This window comes from Tupaia chinensis, unplaced genomic scaffold (assembly GCF_000334495.1).
Source record: "Tupaia chinensis unplaced genomic scaffold, TupChi_1.0 Scaffold000318_1, whole genome shotgun sequence".
Taxonomy (NCBI): domain Eukaryota; kingdom Metazoa; phylum Chordata; class Mammalia; order Scandentia; family Tupaiidae; genus Tupaia; species Tupaia belangeri.
In genome coordinates, this window is record NW_006159811.1 from 1,387,627 (window position 1) to 1,406,583 (window position 18,957).

General features: G+C 40.4%; 1 protein-coding gene and 1 pseudogene across 1 annotated transcript in view; both read right to left on the reverse strand.

The window, feature by feature from the left end:
- LOC102489491 (vesicle-associated membrane protein 714) overlaps positions 1-18,513 on the reverse strand; it is a 29,103-nt gene extending 10,590 nt beyond the window's left edge. The window contains exons 1-5 of the mRNA XM_006151452.3: positions 18,391-18,513; positions 16,012-16,082; positions 12,712-12,808; positions 5,757-5,858; positions 1,947-2,105 (exon numbers count right to left, since the gene is read on the reverse strand). Coding sequence (XP_006151514.1) covers positions 1,947-2,105; positions 5,757-5,858; positions 12,712-12,808; positions 16,012-16,082; positions 18,391-18,468 — 507 coding nt within the window. The 5' untranslated portion in view covers positions 18,469-18,513. The remainder of the gene's footprint in view (positions 1-1,946; positions 2,106-5,756; positions 5,859-12,711; positions 12,809-16,011; positions 16,083-18,390) is intronic.
- Positions 5,881-9,712, reverse strand: LOC102469575 (cytochrome c, somatic pseudogene; annotated as a pseudogene).
- Positions 18,514-18,957: the final 444 nt, after the last annotated feature.

Below are 18,957 nucleotides of genomic sequence, written 5' to 3' on the forward strand. Positions count from 1 at the left end.
CAAATACCACATTCATCAAATGGTACACTTAACATGGAAAAATATTATGAAATGTAAACAATACCTTAATTTTTTAAAAAGTAAAACAATTAGCCAAGGTAAAGAAAGATTTAGGAAGTAGAATCAACAGAACTTGGTATGTACATACTTTGCTTTATATGATGGCTGTATTTCTAGAAATGATGTTTAAAATAGAATTGAAACTGCTCTAAAGGAACTATCAGAACTACTTTTCAAATTAGTATTTTTTAAAATAACACAGGGTCATGTGTGCACACCAGAAAGAGGTGGAGCGACAGAGAGAAAGAAGGAGAGGGATAAAGCATCCCCTCCTCAATGGGTTGTGGTCACTCAACAGTCTCTTCCTTTTCTCCATCCTGTCAGGATTTGGGGCACACATGTACATGCACCTGGCTTATTTTTCAAGGCATCAGGGCTGGGATTATAATAGCCTGGTCGGCCATGTGGGATCTGGCTTCCTTAACCACTACGCTAATGGGACTTGCCCCAAACTATTTTCTACGAGAAAATTTCAAACACATACAAGAGTAGGCAGATGAATAGAATGAATCAATATCCAATTTTAATAATGATCAATTCATGGCCAATTTTGTTTCATTTATACCCATCCTACTTTCCACTTCTTGCTTTTTCTTCAGTTATTTTGAAGCAAATGCCAGATATGATATAATTTCGACCATAAACAATTTAATATAAGTCTTTATAATAAGTAATGACTCTTGAAACATAATCACAATACCATTATGACAAAACGACTAATTCGTGAATGTCACCTAATATCCAGCCAGAGTTTAAATATCTCATTGTCTTACAAAGTTGTAAGTTTTTATTTTTATACCTTGTTTGAATAAATACCCAAATACAGACCATACTGTGCAATTGATATACTTGTTAATTTCATTTTTTGGGGGGGTGGGGGAGAGGTTTTTGCTATTGGGTGCGTGTGCATGCCAGAAAGAGAGAGACAGACAGAAAGTGAGAAATCACCCCCGATGGGGGATGGCCACATTGCAATCCCTTCTCCTCCATTCTCCTCTTGGGATCATGGGCACGCATGCACACACACCCAACGTGAGTTTAAGCCACTGAGTCCGGGACTCGAACCTTGGTTGACTACATGGGAATCCAGCGACATAGTCATTACGCCAACTGCTGGTCCCATTAATTTCATTTTTAAGATAAGTTCTCCCTTTCTTTTTTTTCCCTTGCAATTTATTGTTGACTAATATGTATGTTTCTTAATGTAAGGAATTTTGCTGTTACGTAAACAATCACCAATAATTTGGTAAGTTTCCTTATTTGGATTATTATTATTTTTTTTAAAGAGGTTTTTTCCTATAGAGGATGTGTGCTCACCAGAGAGACAGAGACAGAAAGTGAGAAATCACCCCTCCCCCGACCCCTGGGAAATGGCCATGTAGCAATTCCTTCTCCTCCATTCTTCTCTCAGGATCTTTGGGATGCACGTACATGTGCCTGGCATGAGTTTTAAGTAGCAAAGTCAGGGACTCAAACCGTGGTAGTCCAGCAATGTAACTACTACACCATCTGCTGGTCTCTATAATTATTCTTTTAATATTTTAGTTGCATTCCAAAATTTTTTTCTTTAAACAATTATTTTATTCAGCTTTATTTATTTATTTTAATTTGACCAGAGAAGGACAGAATGAGAGAGAGAGGGAAGGTGAGAAAGCAAGCTGCCAGGTCTGGGACTCGAACCACAGTTGGCCATGTGGAAATCCAGTGCCCTTAACCACCACACTGCCTGCCTGCCCTTCCAAGGATTTTTTTGAGAAAGCCCTGAATTGGTGACATAGAATTATCTCACAGCATGCCTGGAGTGTTTTTTCGCAACTTGTATCAAGGGCAGAAATCCTGTGATTTTGAGCTCTGTTTGGACATCAACAGAGGTGTGAATCACTTACAGTTGTTTGGAGATCATCTGTTCTATCAAGGAAGACATTCAATGCTGCTTCTCTTTCCAAAATTGTATCAATATTTTGTGCCATAACCTTTTTTACATCAGTCTCTTGACTCCTCGTTACGGAAATAGTGCCGTCATCTTGGGTTGTATTGTATTTCATCTATATCAAGTGAAATATAATACAAATTTTACTCTTTATAAATGAAATACATTATAGCATTAATATATTACTAAAATTGGGAAAAAGGATGTGCCTTTAAATTGTGTCAAAGGTACATTTCACTTGTATTTCAGCATAAGGAATCATTTATACCTTAAATTGTCCCACCTTAATCTTTTCTAAAAGAGTTGGGAGGGGACCAGTAGATGGCGTAATGGTTACATGGCTGGACTTCCATGTAGTTGACTGCTGTGAGTCCCAGACTCGGAGACATAAAACTCAATGCCAGGTGCATGTGTGTGCGTGTCCAAAATCCCAAGAGAATGGAGGAGATGGGGTTATGGTGTGGCCATCCCTCCTGGGGGGGATTTCTTACTTTCTGTCTGTCTCTGTCTTTTGGGTGAGCACATGTGCCCTAAGGCAAAAATCTCTCAAAAGAAAAAAACCCATAAACTGTCTCCATAGTTTGCTTTTCACAGAATATCACATAGTTGGAACCGTATAGTATATAGCCTTTTCAGATTGGCTTCTTTCACTTAGTGATACACATTTAAGTTTCCTCTATGTCTTTGGATGGCTTCATAGATCCATCTTTCCTTCTTTCTCCCTCCCTCCCTTTTCTCCTTCCTTTTCTTTTTAACCGCCAGAGGGTGTGTGTATTCCCCAGGAAGAGGCCAAGAAACAGTGAGAAAGACAGAGAGAACGCACCTCCCCCTGCCCTGCCCCCACACCAACACACACAGTGGGGTGTGGTCATGCCACAACTGCTTCTCCATTTCTCCATCCTGTTGAGATTATGGGCGCGCGCGCGCACACACACACACACACACACACACACAGACACACACACACACACACAGACACACACACATATAGCCAGTGTGTTTTCCTTTTCTTTTTCTCTCTCCTTTTTTTTTAATAGATATATTTAATTTTATTTGTTACTAGTTTTAAAATTTTCTGTAGGGCACATGAACTCACCAGAGAGAGACATAGAGAATGAAAGAGAGAGAGAAAAAATGAGAAAAAAAGCCCCCAGGACTCAAACCGCAGTTGGCCATGTGGGAGTCCAGTGCCTTAACCACCCTGCCCTCTGCTGGCCACCTCAGTATGTTTTTCAGGTTGCCAGGGCTGGGATTTGAACAGGTTGATCATGTGGAATATGGCTCCCTTAATCACTGATCTACAGAGTTAGCCCCTAATGTTACTACTTTTTTTTTTTTTTTTAAGATAGAGGTTTTTACTATAGGGAATGGCCATGCTGCAATCCCTTCTCGATTCTCTCGGGATCCTGGACACGCGTGTGCACACCCACCCACCCACACACACACACACACACATGCCTGGTGTGAGGTTTAAGCCATTGGGTCTGGGACTCGAACTGTGGTTGACTACATGGAAGTCCAGCAACATAACCATTATGCCATCTGTTGATTCCTCTAATGTTGTTAGTAACAATGTGACTCTTAAAAATAAAAACTTCGAGGGACCAGCAGTTAGTGTAATGGCTACGTCGCTGGACTCCCACATAGTCGACCGCGGTTCACGTCCCAGACCCAGTGGCTTAAAACTCACGCTGAGTGCGTGTGCGTGCGTGCCCAAGATCCCAAGAGGAGAATGGAGGAGAAGGGATTGTGGCATGGCCATCCCTCCTGGGGGGTGATTTCTCGCTTTCTGTCTCTCTGTCTTTCTCTCTGTCTGGTGAGCGCACGCGCCCTATAGCAAAACACCTCTCAAAAATAAATAAATAAATAAAAACTTTGAGATTAATTTTTCGTTCTTTCTTTCATTAGGGAATAATCCCACTAGGAATATACAAACAATTTACTGTGTTTAGAGTCACCTGAAATACATTTTCACTCTGTTAAGTTATTAACTCAATACACTATTTATTTATTTTTTTTTGAGAGATTTTTGCTGTAGGGCATGTGCATTCGCCAGAGAGACAGAAAGTGAGAAATCAGCCATGCTACAATCCCTTCACCTCCATTCTTCTCTTGGGATTTTGGACATGTGCATACACATGCACAATATATTTCAAGCCTCTGGGTCTCAGACTCCAACCATGGTCAGCCGCGTGGGAGTCCAGGGCCTTAACCCCTATGCCACCTGTTGGGCCCTCAATACACACTTTTTAAAAAAATTTACTTTTGAATTTTAGATATTAAATAAAAAATTTATAATAGTAAAATACAAATAACATTAATTACTATTTCAACTTTTTAAATAAAATAATGATTTAACTTTATTTATCCATTTATTTATTTATTGTAATTTTATCAGAGAGGGACAGAGAGAGAAAGTGAGAAAGCAACCTGCCAGATCCAGGACTCAAACCGCAGTCAGCCACATGGGAGGCTGGCGCCCTTAACCACCACGCCATCTGCTGGCCCCCATTTTAACAACTTTTAAGTGACAGTAAGTACATTTACAGTGTTGTGCAACTATCACCACTATCCAGCTCCAGAAGTTTTTTCAATCTTCTTGAACTGAGAAGGTATACATTAAGCACTAACTGCCTATTCTTTCCTGCTCCCACCCCCTGGCAACCACCATCGTACCTTTCATCTCTATGAATTTGACTATTTATGTAAGTGAAGTCATACAGTGTTTATTTTTTTATTTTTTATTTTTTTTTGTGACTGTCTTATTTAATTTACTAGGAACTTCTTTTAGATTTTAAAATTTAATATATTTTTAAATTATTTTTTCTTTCTTTCTTTCTTTCTTTCTTCCTTCCTTACTTCCTTCCTTCCTTCCTTCCTTCCTTCCTTCCTCTCTTCCTCTCTCTCTTTCTTTCTCTCTCTTTGTCTTTCTCCTTCTCTTTTTCTTTCTCTTTCTTTCTTTCAATTTGACCAGAGAGAGAGACACACAGAGAGAAAGAAAGCTGCCAAGTTCGGGACTTGAACCACAGTTGGCCATATGGGAGTCCAGCATCCTTGAATACCACGCCACCTACTGGCCCCAGATTTTAAAATTTAATATTTTATAATGATGTAAACATTTGCATGGTTCCAAAGCAAAATTTGCAAAATATTTCATACAGAAAGGCCTAGTTTCTATTCCTGTCACTTCAACTCTTCTTTCTTTCCCCATCCCCGCCTAGGTAACCACCAAAATACTTTTCATTTATGCTTTCCTTGCCCCCCCCTTTTTAAAATTGCCATAGGGCATATGTGCTTGCCAGAGAGAGACAGAGAAGGAAAGTAATAACTCCTCAGCCGGGATGGCTTTGCTGCAGTCCCTCCTCCATTTTCTTTTTGGGATTTTGGGCACACATGCACATGCTCCCAGTGTGCTTTTCAAGCTGCTGGGTCCAGGACTTGAACTGCACAGTGGGCCATGTGGGATACAGCACCTTAACTACCATGCCACCTGCTGTTCTTCTCTGCTTTTTTTTTTAAACTATAAGTAAACAAATATATATATTTGTATTTATTCCCTCTTCCTGAAATTGTTGCATTAAGAATGATAAATAATAGTATGCCATACTAACTTCCTACTTATTAACTTAATATTCATGGATATCATTCCTCATCATCATGTAGAGATAACCTGCATTAACTTTTACAGGTCTTACCTCCTAACTCCCAGAAGGTAAGTCAGCTGTAATACTAATTACATTTAGGAGTACAATTTGAGGTTACATACCATATACTTTGCTAATACTTGTTGAAAATCTGCAGCAACTGCATTTGAAGGGGAGAAATGTTCTGGTGGCATCGAAGGATTTCTTGCAAAAATATCACTAACCTGGGGAAATTAATGGAAATATTTAACTCATGGAGATAATTTCAACTGGACAATTGCAGAAGAAACATTCATTGGAAGCAATGTCTGGCAGGAACCTGAAAATAAAAGAAACTACAACACCGCTGGGTTTTTGGTGGCATGGCATCCTTTCTGTTTAAAGAGGCAGGATTTATGAAAACTGCGTCTGCCTACCTTATCCACTGCTGCTGCACAGATAGAGCCTCACACGGTGTGACTGCAGGCGCTACCTTGACTCTGTGGTAATCCCAAGGATTTGAGGGTGAGAGCACATGCTTACTTCTGGCAGACAAGAGAATATAGAAACCCACAATATTTTATAAACAGTACTTTCATTTCCCCCTTCTGCCATTCATTCAGCAATAACAAAACATGGGACCAACAGATGGTGTAATGGCTATGTCAATGGACTCCCATGCAGTCGACAGTTCGAGTGTCAGACCCGGCGTCTTAAAACTCATGTAGAACACATGTGCGTGTGTGCCCAAAATCCCAAAAGGAGACTGGAGAAGGGACTGTGGTGTGGCCATCCGCTGTAGGAGGTGATTTCTTGTTGTCTCTCTGTCTCTCTGGTGAGCGCATGTGTCCTATAGTAAAACTCTCTCTTAAGGGGGTGGCAGCTGGTATGGTGGTTAAGGGCACTGAACTCCCACAAGGTTAACTGGTTTAAGTCCCAGACCTGGAGACTTGCCTTCTCACTTTTTCTCTCTGGTCAAATTAAAATAAAACAAGTAAACAAATAAAGTTAAATAAAAAATAATTCTTTTTTAAAAATTATTTTATTTAATTTATTCATTCATTTATTTTAATTTGAACAGAGAGACACAGAGAGAGAGAGAGAGGAAAAGCGAGAAAAGCACGCCACCAGGTCCGGGACTCAAACCATGGTCGGCCATGTGGGAGTGTCCAGCACCTTAACCACCTTGCCACCTGCTGGTCCCCCCAAAATAATTCTTTTTAAAAAAAAACCCTAAAAACAATAACAGAACAAAGCAAACTAAATGCTATGATACTGTCTTTTCAAATCGTAGTTATAGGGCATTTCAAAATCTCAAGAAAGAATTCTGACAACTATTTGTACATAATGTTGTATTTCTCGGAAGTGATGGTAAAAAGTATGTGGTTAGCAATTTTGTGTCACCTGATTTTGGAAAGGTGGTAAAATTGAGTTTTTTTTTTTTTTGGAGAGGTTTTTCTATAAGGAGCGTGCACTCGCCGGACAGAAAGAGAGAGATGGAGAGACAGAAAGCGAGAAATCCCCCCCCAGGGGGGATAGCCACGCTGCAATCCCTTCTCCTCCATCCTCCTCTTGGGATCTTGGGCATGCACGCACACATGCCCGGCGTGAGTTTAAGCCACCAGGTCCGGGACTCAAACCCTGGTTGACTACATGGGAGTCCAGCGACATAGCCATTACACCAACCGCTGGTCCCCAAATTGAGATTTTTGTCATAATGGGTAGAAAGAAAACAAATTAATGGAATATTTATTTAAATGGCTAACAGGTTTAGCATCTAGACTCTAGCAATTGTGCAGAGTGAATGATAATACTCAGGCCTTTCATCTTTGACTCTATAGATGGTTACGGTTTGAACTGTGTTAAAGCAAATCAGTATACCAAAAAGTAAAAATATATGCATGACTCATGAAGGTGACTGGGGGATAATTATCAGTAATTATAGCATAGATTACTTATTCTTCCATTAATACATTTATACTAAATTATATATTTATAAAAAAATTGGAAGGTCAGTATCATTTTCTTTTTTCAAAGTGAGAAATCACCTCGGGGGGTGGAGGGTGGGGGGATGGCCATGTCGCAATCTCTTCTCCTCCACTCTCCTCTCCGGATTTTGGGCATGTGTGCACACACGCTTGCTGTGCATCTCAAGCCACTGAGTTGAGGATCTGAACATGGTTGACATGTGGGACTATAGCGTCTTAACCACTATACTACCTGCTGGCCCAGTATAACTTTCTTTTCTAAAATGAGAGATACATACAGAGATTTTGCTACAGGGTGCGTGCACTCGCCAGAGAGAGACAGAGAGACGGAAAGTGAGAAATCACCCCCCAGGGGGGAATGGCCACAGCACAATCCCTTCTCCTCCATTCTCCTCTCGGGATCTTGGGCACGCACACACATGTGCCCGGCATGAGTTTAAGCCACTGGGTTCAAGATGCGAACCGTGGTCAACTATGTGGGAGTCTAGTGACATAGCCATTACGCCAACTGCTCGTCCCACACACAGAGATTTTTGACAGAGTCTCACCACATTGATTTTGCCATCTCAGCCTCCTAGTTAACTAGAACTGCAGATATGCACCCCTATAGTTGGCCTATTTAGGTTGGGCTGAAAAACAAATCTGGGCTTCCTGTGCGGTCTTAGCACCAAGCTTAAGCTGCTGTGGCTGGGCCTCATTTACTTTTTTTTTTTTTTTTGAGAGATTTTTGGTATAGGACATGTGTGCTCGCTGCAGAGACAGAGACAGAAAGTGAGAAATCCCTCCACCTGGGGGGATGGTCACATTGCAATCCTTTATCCATTCTTCTCTAGGGATTTTGGGCATGCATGCACATGTGCCCAGGATGAGTTTTAACTGCTGGGTCCAGGACTGAAACTGCGGTTGACTATGTGGGAGTCCAGTGATGTAACCATTACGCCACATGCTGGTCCCTTCTTTTTTTTTTTTTTGAAGAGTTACATATTCTTTATTTGATAGTATACATAAACCACACTAAAATGTCTTTCAATAAGTAAAAGGCAGTGTTTTGGATAAAGGGAATTCGAATTAAAATGGTAAGGACCAAATATATAAAGTAGACATCACCACCTTATCTTCAGTTTTTGCCTTAACAGGTTAATAAACACAAATTAAAACACAGGTGAGTCTGCTTAGTTTTGAGAAGTGAAGGGATTTTGCCAGCATTTATATATTCATATAACCAGTTACATATAAGCCTAAATAAAACTATTCTCCAGTAGGCTTTGAGATGGTATTCACCATCTTTGTAGAAATATGAGCATCACTAATGAATTACTAAATATATCTTCAGAAAGGGCAAAAATAGTGAGAGCACTTACTGAACTAAAATTACTATCAAAATTAAAAAAAAAAAAACAATGTTAATTTAACCACAAGCCTGTCTTATTTAAATCAGGATTGTCCAACAAAAATAACCTGTCAGCCATTCATGATCTGAGTTCTGGTGTAGGAGATCAATTAAAATATGGTACACATTAAAAAGGTGAGACATTTCTGTTTTGTCATATATAAGGCAGTGGTCACCTATTACTCATTAGTAGATTTTTTTTTAAAAGAATTATTTATTTAATTTTATTTATTCTGTCATTTATTTTAATTTGACCATAGACACACACACACACACACACACACACACACACATGGAAATTGATGGAAATTGAAATTGAGAAAGCAAGCCACCAGGTCCAGGACTTGAACTGCGGTCAGCCATGTGGGACTGTTCAGGGTCTTAACCACCACATCATCTGTTGGTCCCACTCATTAGTAGTTTTTTTAAGATAAGCTATCAACTCTGCTCTTTCTGACTTCTTTTTAATGCCAGTGAAGATCATTTTTGTACCAGGGATGTACTTCTTGGGATTTTCCAAATACTCCATCTGTGTATCTTCTCCCCAGGTAATGCCTTTGTTCTTGTTGGCATCTGCACAAGAAAATCCAGTGGCCTGACCTGTCTTCCACCCAAATAGACCATGGAGATTTGGGCCAGTCTTGTGCTTGCCTCCCTTTTCCATGGTGTGGCACTGGGCACACTTCTGAACAAAAATCTTGCCTTCCTCAACATCACTCATTTTTAATTCTCTCTTTTGTCGGTTGGGAATATACAGTAACCGCTCAAAAGTCAGATGACCTGCTGTCTCCCTTACTTATTATTATTTTTTTTTTTTGAGAGGTTTTCGCTATAGGGTGCGTGCGCTCGCCAGACAGACAGAGAGAGACAGAGAGACAGAAAGCGAGAAATCACCCCCCAGGGGGGATGGTCACGCCGCAATCCCTTCTCCTCCATTCTCCTCTCGGGATCTTGGGCACACACGCACACGCGCCCGGCATGAGTTTTAAGCCACCAGGTCTGGGACGCGAACCGCGGTCGACTACGTGGGAGTCCAGCGACATAGCCATTACGCTAACTGCTGGTTCCCTCCCTTATTTCTTTTTTAAGTGCCAGAAGTTGTGTGTACATGGGAGTATGTGTATGTGTCTGTGTGAGAGAGAAAGCATGCATGGTATTACTCCCCACTGAGGCCTACTCACACCACAGTCCTATCTCCTCCCATTCTGCATCTTATCTAGATTCTAGGCATGTGCATGAGCACCTAGTGTGTTTTTTAAGTTCCCTGGGGCTAGAGCTTGAAACTTGGTTAGCCATGTGGGGTCCAGCTTCCTCTGTGTAGCACTTTACTGCTGTACTATGGGGCAGACCCCCTCTTTTTTATTTTATACTGGAAAAAGATCATGATAGAGTGCATGCTTGCATGCATGAGAGAGAGAGACAGAGACAGAGACAGAGAAACAGGGAGAGGCATCCTTTATGGGGCTCATTTTATGCTGAGCTCTCCTTCTTCCGGTGCTTCAGCCCTCCTGGATGCTGAGCAAGTGTGCACTTACCCAGTGTGTTATCAGGCTCACAGGGCTGGGGACTCAAACTGAGACTGGCATATGGCTTCCAGCTCTGTTGTCCAGTACACTACTGACTGTGCCATAGAAGCTGGTCCCTCATTTGCTGTTTAAAATAAGAAACATATATACCATCTGGACCACAAAATTGTTAGTGTGATTTTTACCAGCTTAGCTCCTGTCTGTCTCTAAGAATGCCTTTTGTGATGCCTCCTTTTGGTTAGAGATTAAATTTGTGATGATTTGAAAAATTGGTAATATCTATTGAGAAGGTTAAATACCCTTTAAGAAATTTATAAAATCTCATGTATTTACATAAATACATACACATTAAATACTCTATCATAATTTACTGGCAAACTCAGCTTAAATTTTTTTTAACTTTATTTACTTATTCATTTATTTTAATTTGACCAGAGAGGGACAGAGTAAAAGATAGAAAGAGAGAGAGAGAGAGAGAAAAGGAGAGAGAGAGAGAGAGAGAGAGAGAGAGAGAGAGAGAGAGAGAGAGAGAGAGGAAGCAAGTCTCTAGGTCCGGACTTGAACCATGGTTGGCCATGTTGGAGTCCTGTGACTTTAACCACCACACCACCTGCCAGCCCCAGTTTAACTTTCTTTAATGATAGTGTGTCTTGATTTAAAAACAATATTTCTTTTTTTAATTACAAATTTTTTAAAAGAATCCTTTTATTTAACTTTATTTATCCATTTATTTATTTATTTATTTATTTAATTTGACCAGAGAGGGACAGAATGAGAGAAAGTGAGAGAGAAAGTGAGAAAGCAAGCCACCATATCTGCAGTTGGCCATGTGGAAGTCCAGTGCCTTTAACCACCATGCCACTTGCCGGCCCCTAAAAACAGTATTTCTTTCATTTAACTCTTATAATTGGTTCATGTACTCTAACAGAAATGTCTTTAGAAATTGGCCTCAAAATTTTTTCATCACTTATCTCCTTCATGTGTATAACTCTTTTAAAAATTAAATACATGTTCTATTGAGAAAGTACCCTAAATGTTAGTCTTCCTTTCTTCCTTTCTCTTTTTAATTGCCAGAGGGTATATGTACTTACTACAGAGAGACAGAGATATAGAGGTAGGGAGAAAGCACCCTCCCAAAAAGAGTGTGGTCATGCCACAATCTCTTCTCTTGCATTTTTCCACCTTGTCAAGATTCTGAGCATACATCAACTGTGCTGGCATATTTTTCAAGCTGCTGGGGCCAGGATATAACTTCAGTTGGCCATGTGAGATCTAGTTCCTTTAACCACTAGACAATGGGGCTGGCCCTCTTTCTTATTCTTAAAAATATAATATAAAGAGAATTGACTTTGGAACCATATAAATTTTTTGTATAATTATAAGATATTATGAAATCAACCAGCAGTTAGCGTAATGGCTATGTCGCTGGACTTCCATGTAGTTGACCGCGGTTCGAGTCTTGGACCCGGTGGCTTAAACTCACGTCGGATGCGTGTGCGTGTGGGCCCAAGATCCTGAGAGGAGAATGGAGGAGAAGAGATTGCGGCATGGCCATCCCCCCTGGGGGGTGATTTCTTGCTTTCTGTCTCTCTGTCTCTCTCGCGAGCGCACATGCCCTATAGCAAAAACCTCTCCAAAAAAAGAAAAAAAAGATATTATGAAATCAAACTTGAAAAAATAGTATTTGTTAAAAATCAGACAAACTGAGAAAAAAGGCTTTTTATCAAGTATATCAATATATCTGATTGGTTGGTCTCTGTAGACCTGGCTTTACCCTGGCTTTACATTTAGGGGAAATATGGAACCAGGAGACACATGAGGGATGAAGGAAAGAGATATCCGAATGTGATTAATGGTTCTTTATCGACAGGAGATGAGTAATCTGCTTTTGGTTAATGACACTTTCACTAATGAACTATAAAAGAGACTTCATAATTTTTTTATAATTCTTTTTAAGAATAATTATTTATATTTATTATTATTATTTTAGAATTTGCTATAGGGCTCATGCACTCATCAGAGACAGTGAAAGAGAGAGAGGGAAAGTAAGAGAGCAAGCTGCCAGGTCTGGGACTCAAATCACAGTCAGCCATGTGGGAGTTTAGCGTCCTAACCACTATGCTGCCAACTGGCTTCTGAGACTTCATAATTTTAGTAACTGAAAAATTCCTACATGTAGTATAAAATGACTTACTTGTTCCAGAAATTCTGGTGGTGTCACAGTATCCAAGGCATTGTCTGTAGCACATAAGTAAGTAATTCCATCAATAGAGAGCGTATGGTAGATATAGCTTTGAAGAGAATACATTTATTTACATAATATTGAAGAAATTAGGTACTTACACAGAATTTAATTTCCTTTTTCAAGCTTTCCTTATTGGTCTAAAGTTATACAGATATCTTTTTATAAACGAGTGATTGGAAGACTTTTTTTAAATATATTTCAAATACTAAAGAAAATTATGTTAAATCTAAAGTCTATGAAACTGGGACCAGCAGTCAGCGTAATGGCTATGTCACTGGACTCCATGTAGTTAACTGCGGTTCGAGTCCCAGACCTGGTGGCTTAAACTCACGCCAGGCGCATGTGCGTGTGTGCCCAAGATCCCGAGAGGAGAATGGAGGAGAAGGGATTGTGGCGTGGCCATCCCCCCTGGGGGGCGATTTCTCGCTTTCTGTCTCTCTGTCTTTCTGGCGAGTGCACGCGCCCTATAGCAAAAACAAAAAGAAAAAAAAAGTCTATGAAACTTAAATATGCATTTAAAATTGCACCAATGAAAATAAATTACGTTAAAGAGAAAACTAATAATCTGATTTTATATATATATTTTATAAATATATTTGAAATGACTTTGAGATAAGTCACTCACATTCCAAGACTGAATCAAGATTCTGATTAAACAGAAAACGTTATGTTCACTGATTTTTATTATTCCTATAGTTTAATTTTCATTTTGGCATCTCTTGGACTTTAATTATGATAGATTAGATTTTAAAAGCTGTAAACTACCCATACTAAATATTCTCTAGAGCAAGATCAACTGGGGAGAGGGGAATTCAACTTACCATTTTATGCTAAAGTGTGTCTTATCCCGATCACTCCAAATTCCAGACCATTTTTCTATAAGGTACAAGGGGGCTCCAAAAAGTTCATGGAAAATGAGTATTATGAAAAATCTATGTGTGGACTTCAAAATGTTTTTGTACCAAAATAAACTTGTACTTCAATTCCATTTTCCTACAAACTCTTTCAAGTCTTCTTGTACTTTTATAGAATGTATTTCTTATAGGGGGAAAAAAAGGAAAATGAAACACCAATAACTTGTTCAAAATATTTATCAGTGTAGGGGGAGAACGAGAGAACAACATGGAGAGGAAAGAAATGAAAATTAGACTTTCAAAGGAAACTTGTTTGCTAGATTTGACTTTGGAACCATGTAAATGTTTTGAATAATTGTAAAATATGAAATCAAACTTTTAAAAATAGTAATTGTTAACAATCAGACAAAATGAGAAAAATAGTTGTGTATCAGGTAACCCAGGCAAGACATAATGGTGGCTTGGTTACTATTTGAAAGGGAAAGGCAATGGGACTTGCATAAGGATTGGATTTGGATATGTTAAAAATAAAAAAGAAAGAAAGAAAAAGAAAAGAAAAGAAGTCAGGGATAACAAAGGTTTTAGGTCTGATAAACTGGAAAAGTAATTTATGGAAAACCACAGGAAGGTTAGCTTGGACATGAGCTTGAGTGTTTGTTAGCCATCTAAGCAGAGATGTGTAATAGGAAGTTGGAGATACAAGTCTGGAGTTCAGGGAAGAGATCTTTGAAAGACTCAAAACTAGAATATACAATACAGGTAAGCAAATAGCAAATGACGTGTCTCTTTTTGAAATCATTTCAGTTAGTAAGTAAAAAACTAGATTATCATCATTTTGCAATCTCCAAAAAATTAATTTTGCTAGGCATTAAAGCCTAGCCATTATCAATGGCTGCTGACATCTCAAAGGGAGATATAATCAGATTTATATACCATCTGATGGAAAACACTTATAGTCATGCAGAAGGGATTGGACATGTGGGTCTAGCTGCCTGGAATATGGCAAATTGCATTTTGAGTGTGCAATCAGCAAACCTATAGTGTGAGAAACTCTCATTTTTTAAATCAATAAATTATAAGGAAAGGGAAAGGATAGGAGGGAATATGTAGATTTAAAGAGACTTAAAGAAGACGATTTTTTTTGGAGATTTTTTTGTTATAGGGTACATGCACTCACCAGAGAGACAGAGAGGCAGAAAGCAAGAAATCTCCCCTAGGAGGATGACCACGCTGCAATCCATTCTCTGATCTCTTAGGATCTTGGGTGTGCACACATACCCACACATCCCGTGTGAGTTTGAAACCACCTGGTCTGGGACTTGAACCATTGTCGACCATGTGGGAGTCCAGCAACATAACCTCTCCACCATCTGTAGAGGTTACGTCTTTGGCCCCTAAAAGAGGGGCAGAATTGGACTGTCATCTGAGGATGCCTATTTGGGAGCAAGAGCAATAAAAAGGAAAGTTACTACTGTAGAAGTTGAGACAGTAGTTGATTTTGGAGGGGGAGGGAAAAGGTAGTGAATGGGACAGGACATATGATAGGGAGTTTTCAGGGTGGTGGGTAAGGTCTTTTTTTTTTTTTTTTTTAGGTTTAGGTGATAGTTGCTATTGTGAGAAGTTCCTCATAATGCTTCATATTCACAAAGCTATACATTCATGTGATTTTTTTAAAAAAAGAATTATTTGACTTTATTTATTTTTTAAATTTATTTTAATTTGACCAGAGAGGGACAGAGTGAGAGAGGGAAAGTGAGTGTAAGCTGTCAGGTCTGAGACTTGAACCACAGTTGACGATGTGGGAGTCCAGCACCCTTAATCACTGTGCTACCTGCCAGCCCCCATTCATGTGATTAAAAAAAAAAGATCTCCCTTTTACTTAATGATAAAAAGATTAAAACAAACTTAACTTCTTATAAACTGAAATTTTCTTCCACCAGTTCCCTTACTAACGAATGTTTTTAAGATTGGTTTATACCATACTCTGTGATGTCTCAAGTAAAGCTTAAGAGTGATAACCACTATTCTTGGTCTTATTAAGGATATTTTACAGTAGAAGTTCCCTTTTTATCAATGAATTGTTTTTGGTATACTAAAATTGTATGAAGGCTAGAATAACAAGAATATTTTTGGATGTTAAAAATATTACCTATATTCACTAATATATCCCCTATATATGCTTTCTCAATTCTGTTCTTCTGCCTTTGCAGAGGTAACCAGTATCTTGACTTTCCTTTTTATCATTCCCATTCATGATTTTATACATTGACATATACAAGTTCCCCCTACTGAGGGGTCAATCAAAGTCTATGAATAACTAGTATTTTTCCCCCCTCATGTTATCATAAGAATTATTAGCTGTTAATAAGTAGACTTGTATTAAAATATTCCTTACCTTCCCACTTGAATTACAGTCTTTGGTTCAGCACTAAGAAGCACTAGTCTAAGTACTTCTGCCACTGCTTCCTAAAAATAAATCGTTGGCATTTACTTTGAAGAAAATAGTAGTGTCTTTCCTTATTGCCCTCCTACCTGTACCAATGTTCTGATTCGTTTATTAAGGAAAACTGTTTATTAGGAACTCTAATGGGAGGGAAGAGGCAATTAATCATATTAGTAAAATATTTCTATGACTCCGAAGGAAAATTTTGTTAAAGAGAACTCCCCAATGAGGCATGGTCATGGTATAATCCTTTCTTCTCCATTTCTCTATCCTGTTAGGATTTGGAGCACATGTGCACACCCAGCATGTGTTTCAGGCCACTGGGGTCAAGACTTGAACTGCAGGTTGGCCATGTGGGATCCAGCTCATTACGGCACAGGGCTTACTACTGTGCTATAGGGCTGGCTCCAGAGGAAAATATTAAAATCATATAGATATACGTATAATGTATGTGTATAGGTGTATGTGTAGAACTTCAGGCTGCACTAGATAATGTTATTTATTTATTATTATTATTTTAACTCGCCAGAGAGCAAGAGAGAGAGAGAGAGAGAGAGAGAGAGAGAGAGATCGGGGAGGAAAGCAAGCTACCAGGTCCAGGACATAAAACTATAGTCAGCCATGTGGGAGTCCAGTGCCTTAACCACCACGCTACCTGCTGGTCCTGATGTTATTTTTACAGTCACAACTTATATATGACTTTGAGGTCTGAAAGCATTATTGAATCAAACATCTGAGTGATCACAAGTTACTGAAACTATAAATAAAATGTTAATGGATTAAAGATACTCTATCTAGTTCTTATGTTCTGAATACCTTAGGAATCTTTTTTTATTTTTTAAAGGTTTTTGCCATAGGGCACATGCCCTCACCAGAGAGACAGTGAGAGGGAAATTGAGAAACCCCTAGGAGGGATGACTACACTGTTATCCTTTCTCCTCCATTCTTCTCCTGGGATTTTGGGCATGCCCGCATGCATGCATGTGTGCCCGCCCAGCCTGAGTTTCAAGCTACCGGGCCCAGGACTTGAACTGTGGTGGGCCATGTGGGAATCCAGCACTACACCACTTGCTGGCCTCATCTTTCATATTTATTTATTTATTTTTTGGAGAGGTTTTTGCTATAGGGTGCGTGTGCTCACCAGAAAGAGAGATAGAAGCAAGAAATCACCCCCGGGCCACACCACAATCCCTTCTCCTCCATTGATGGCCACGCCACAATCCCTTCTCCTCCATTTTCCTCTCGGGATCTTGGGTACGCATGCACACGCGCCCGGCATGAGTTTAAGCCACCAGGTCCAGGACTTGAACTGCTGTTGACTACATGGGAGTCTAGCAACATAGTCATAACGTCAACTGCTGGTCCCTCATCTTTCATACTTTTAAGACAAAAATTTTTACTCATCATTGTTAAAGGATCCCATTCTGAAAAACAAAGAATTGCCAAGCACTCATACCTGTTTCTTATAAGGCTGATTCTTTGTGGGAAAATTTGCATAGTACTACAATTATCTAGAATACCTTAAATACAGTCAATTATGTGAAATCCCATTAATTTAGAAGTGTGAAAGGAATCTGAGCGTTACCTAAGAAGCTTTGAACAGCCACATTCCTAATTAACTTTTCCATTTTCACAAAATGACACTTGAAATAAAAACTTTTATGGAAGGGGATCAGCAGTTAGTGAGGAGTGATGGGGGGGATAGGGGGTCGTGATTTCTCACTTTATGTCTCTCTGTCTTTCTGGCGAGCACACATGCCCTATAGTAAAACCCTCTCCAAAAAAATAAAAAAAGTAAGTTTATAAAGGAAGCACCATAGTCCACGGTCTCGTCACCTCTGCGGCCGGCAGGCAGTCACCCTTACTGAGCGTTAGGAACACTCACAACCTACCTCCACTAAAATACTTTTTACGCTCTAGACAATTGTATACAACTCTTGGCTATAATGGGACGAGTTCAAGGTACAAATGTCAGGCTCATTTTCAGGCTGTATTTCTTCCTTTACTCCGGGACTTTTCACCTAAGACACGTTCAATAATGTGTGCAGAACTGCAGGTCGCCTCTGCGCGGGGAAAAGAAAATCTTTCACTGGCTAGCGGAGTTACAGGTGGTGCAAACCACAGCTAAACCGGGCATGTGCAGCACCAGCCCCGGCCTCTGGGCGGCGCAGCGCGGCTCCCGCCGGGGACTCCCGGCTTCTCGCGGGACGGGGCCTCGCGCCCCTAAGGCCGCTTCTCGGCGTCCCTCAGCGCCCCAGCCTGAGCGGCGGGCCGGCGGGCGCCACCTGCGACGAGCGGAACCCGAAGAGGTGGAGACCGGACTCTAGGTACCTGATAGGAGCCGCCGGTCAAAGCCAGCTCCGCCAGGACCGCTCGGCCATTAGCAATGCAGCTGTAGGTAATCGTCATAGTGGGCGGCCCACTGAGGGGACGGCTGCCGCCGGCCTAACCGCCCGCGCCCGCCTCAGGAAGACGGCGGCGCCTGCGCAGGCGCGAGGAGAGGCTGATTGGCAGGAGGAGAGGCGGGGCCGAGCAGTTGTGCTCGGGCCTCAGACAAGGGGGCGGGGTTTCTGGAAAAACCCAGTTCGGATGGGTGGAGCCGTTCTGCTTCGCAGTCGTTCTTAACCTCGTTTGTTAAGAACCAGTTTGTTTTACAAAGCTTGCTTGCTTCTGATCCAGTCACAATCTATGATAGGAAAACGTGGGCTTCATTGAAAATAAAACTCCATGCATTCATCAAGCTTTTGTTGAACTCTTACTGTGGATTTCTGGGTAAGCCCTGAATCCTGACCTTGAGGAGTTCATATTCCAGTCGCTACAGAGACACACGTGGACAAATGCCCGTTGCAATGATGCGTGTGTGCAATGAAGGCAAGATTAACACGGGGTTGCCGCAGC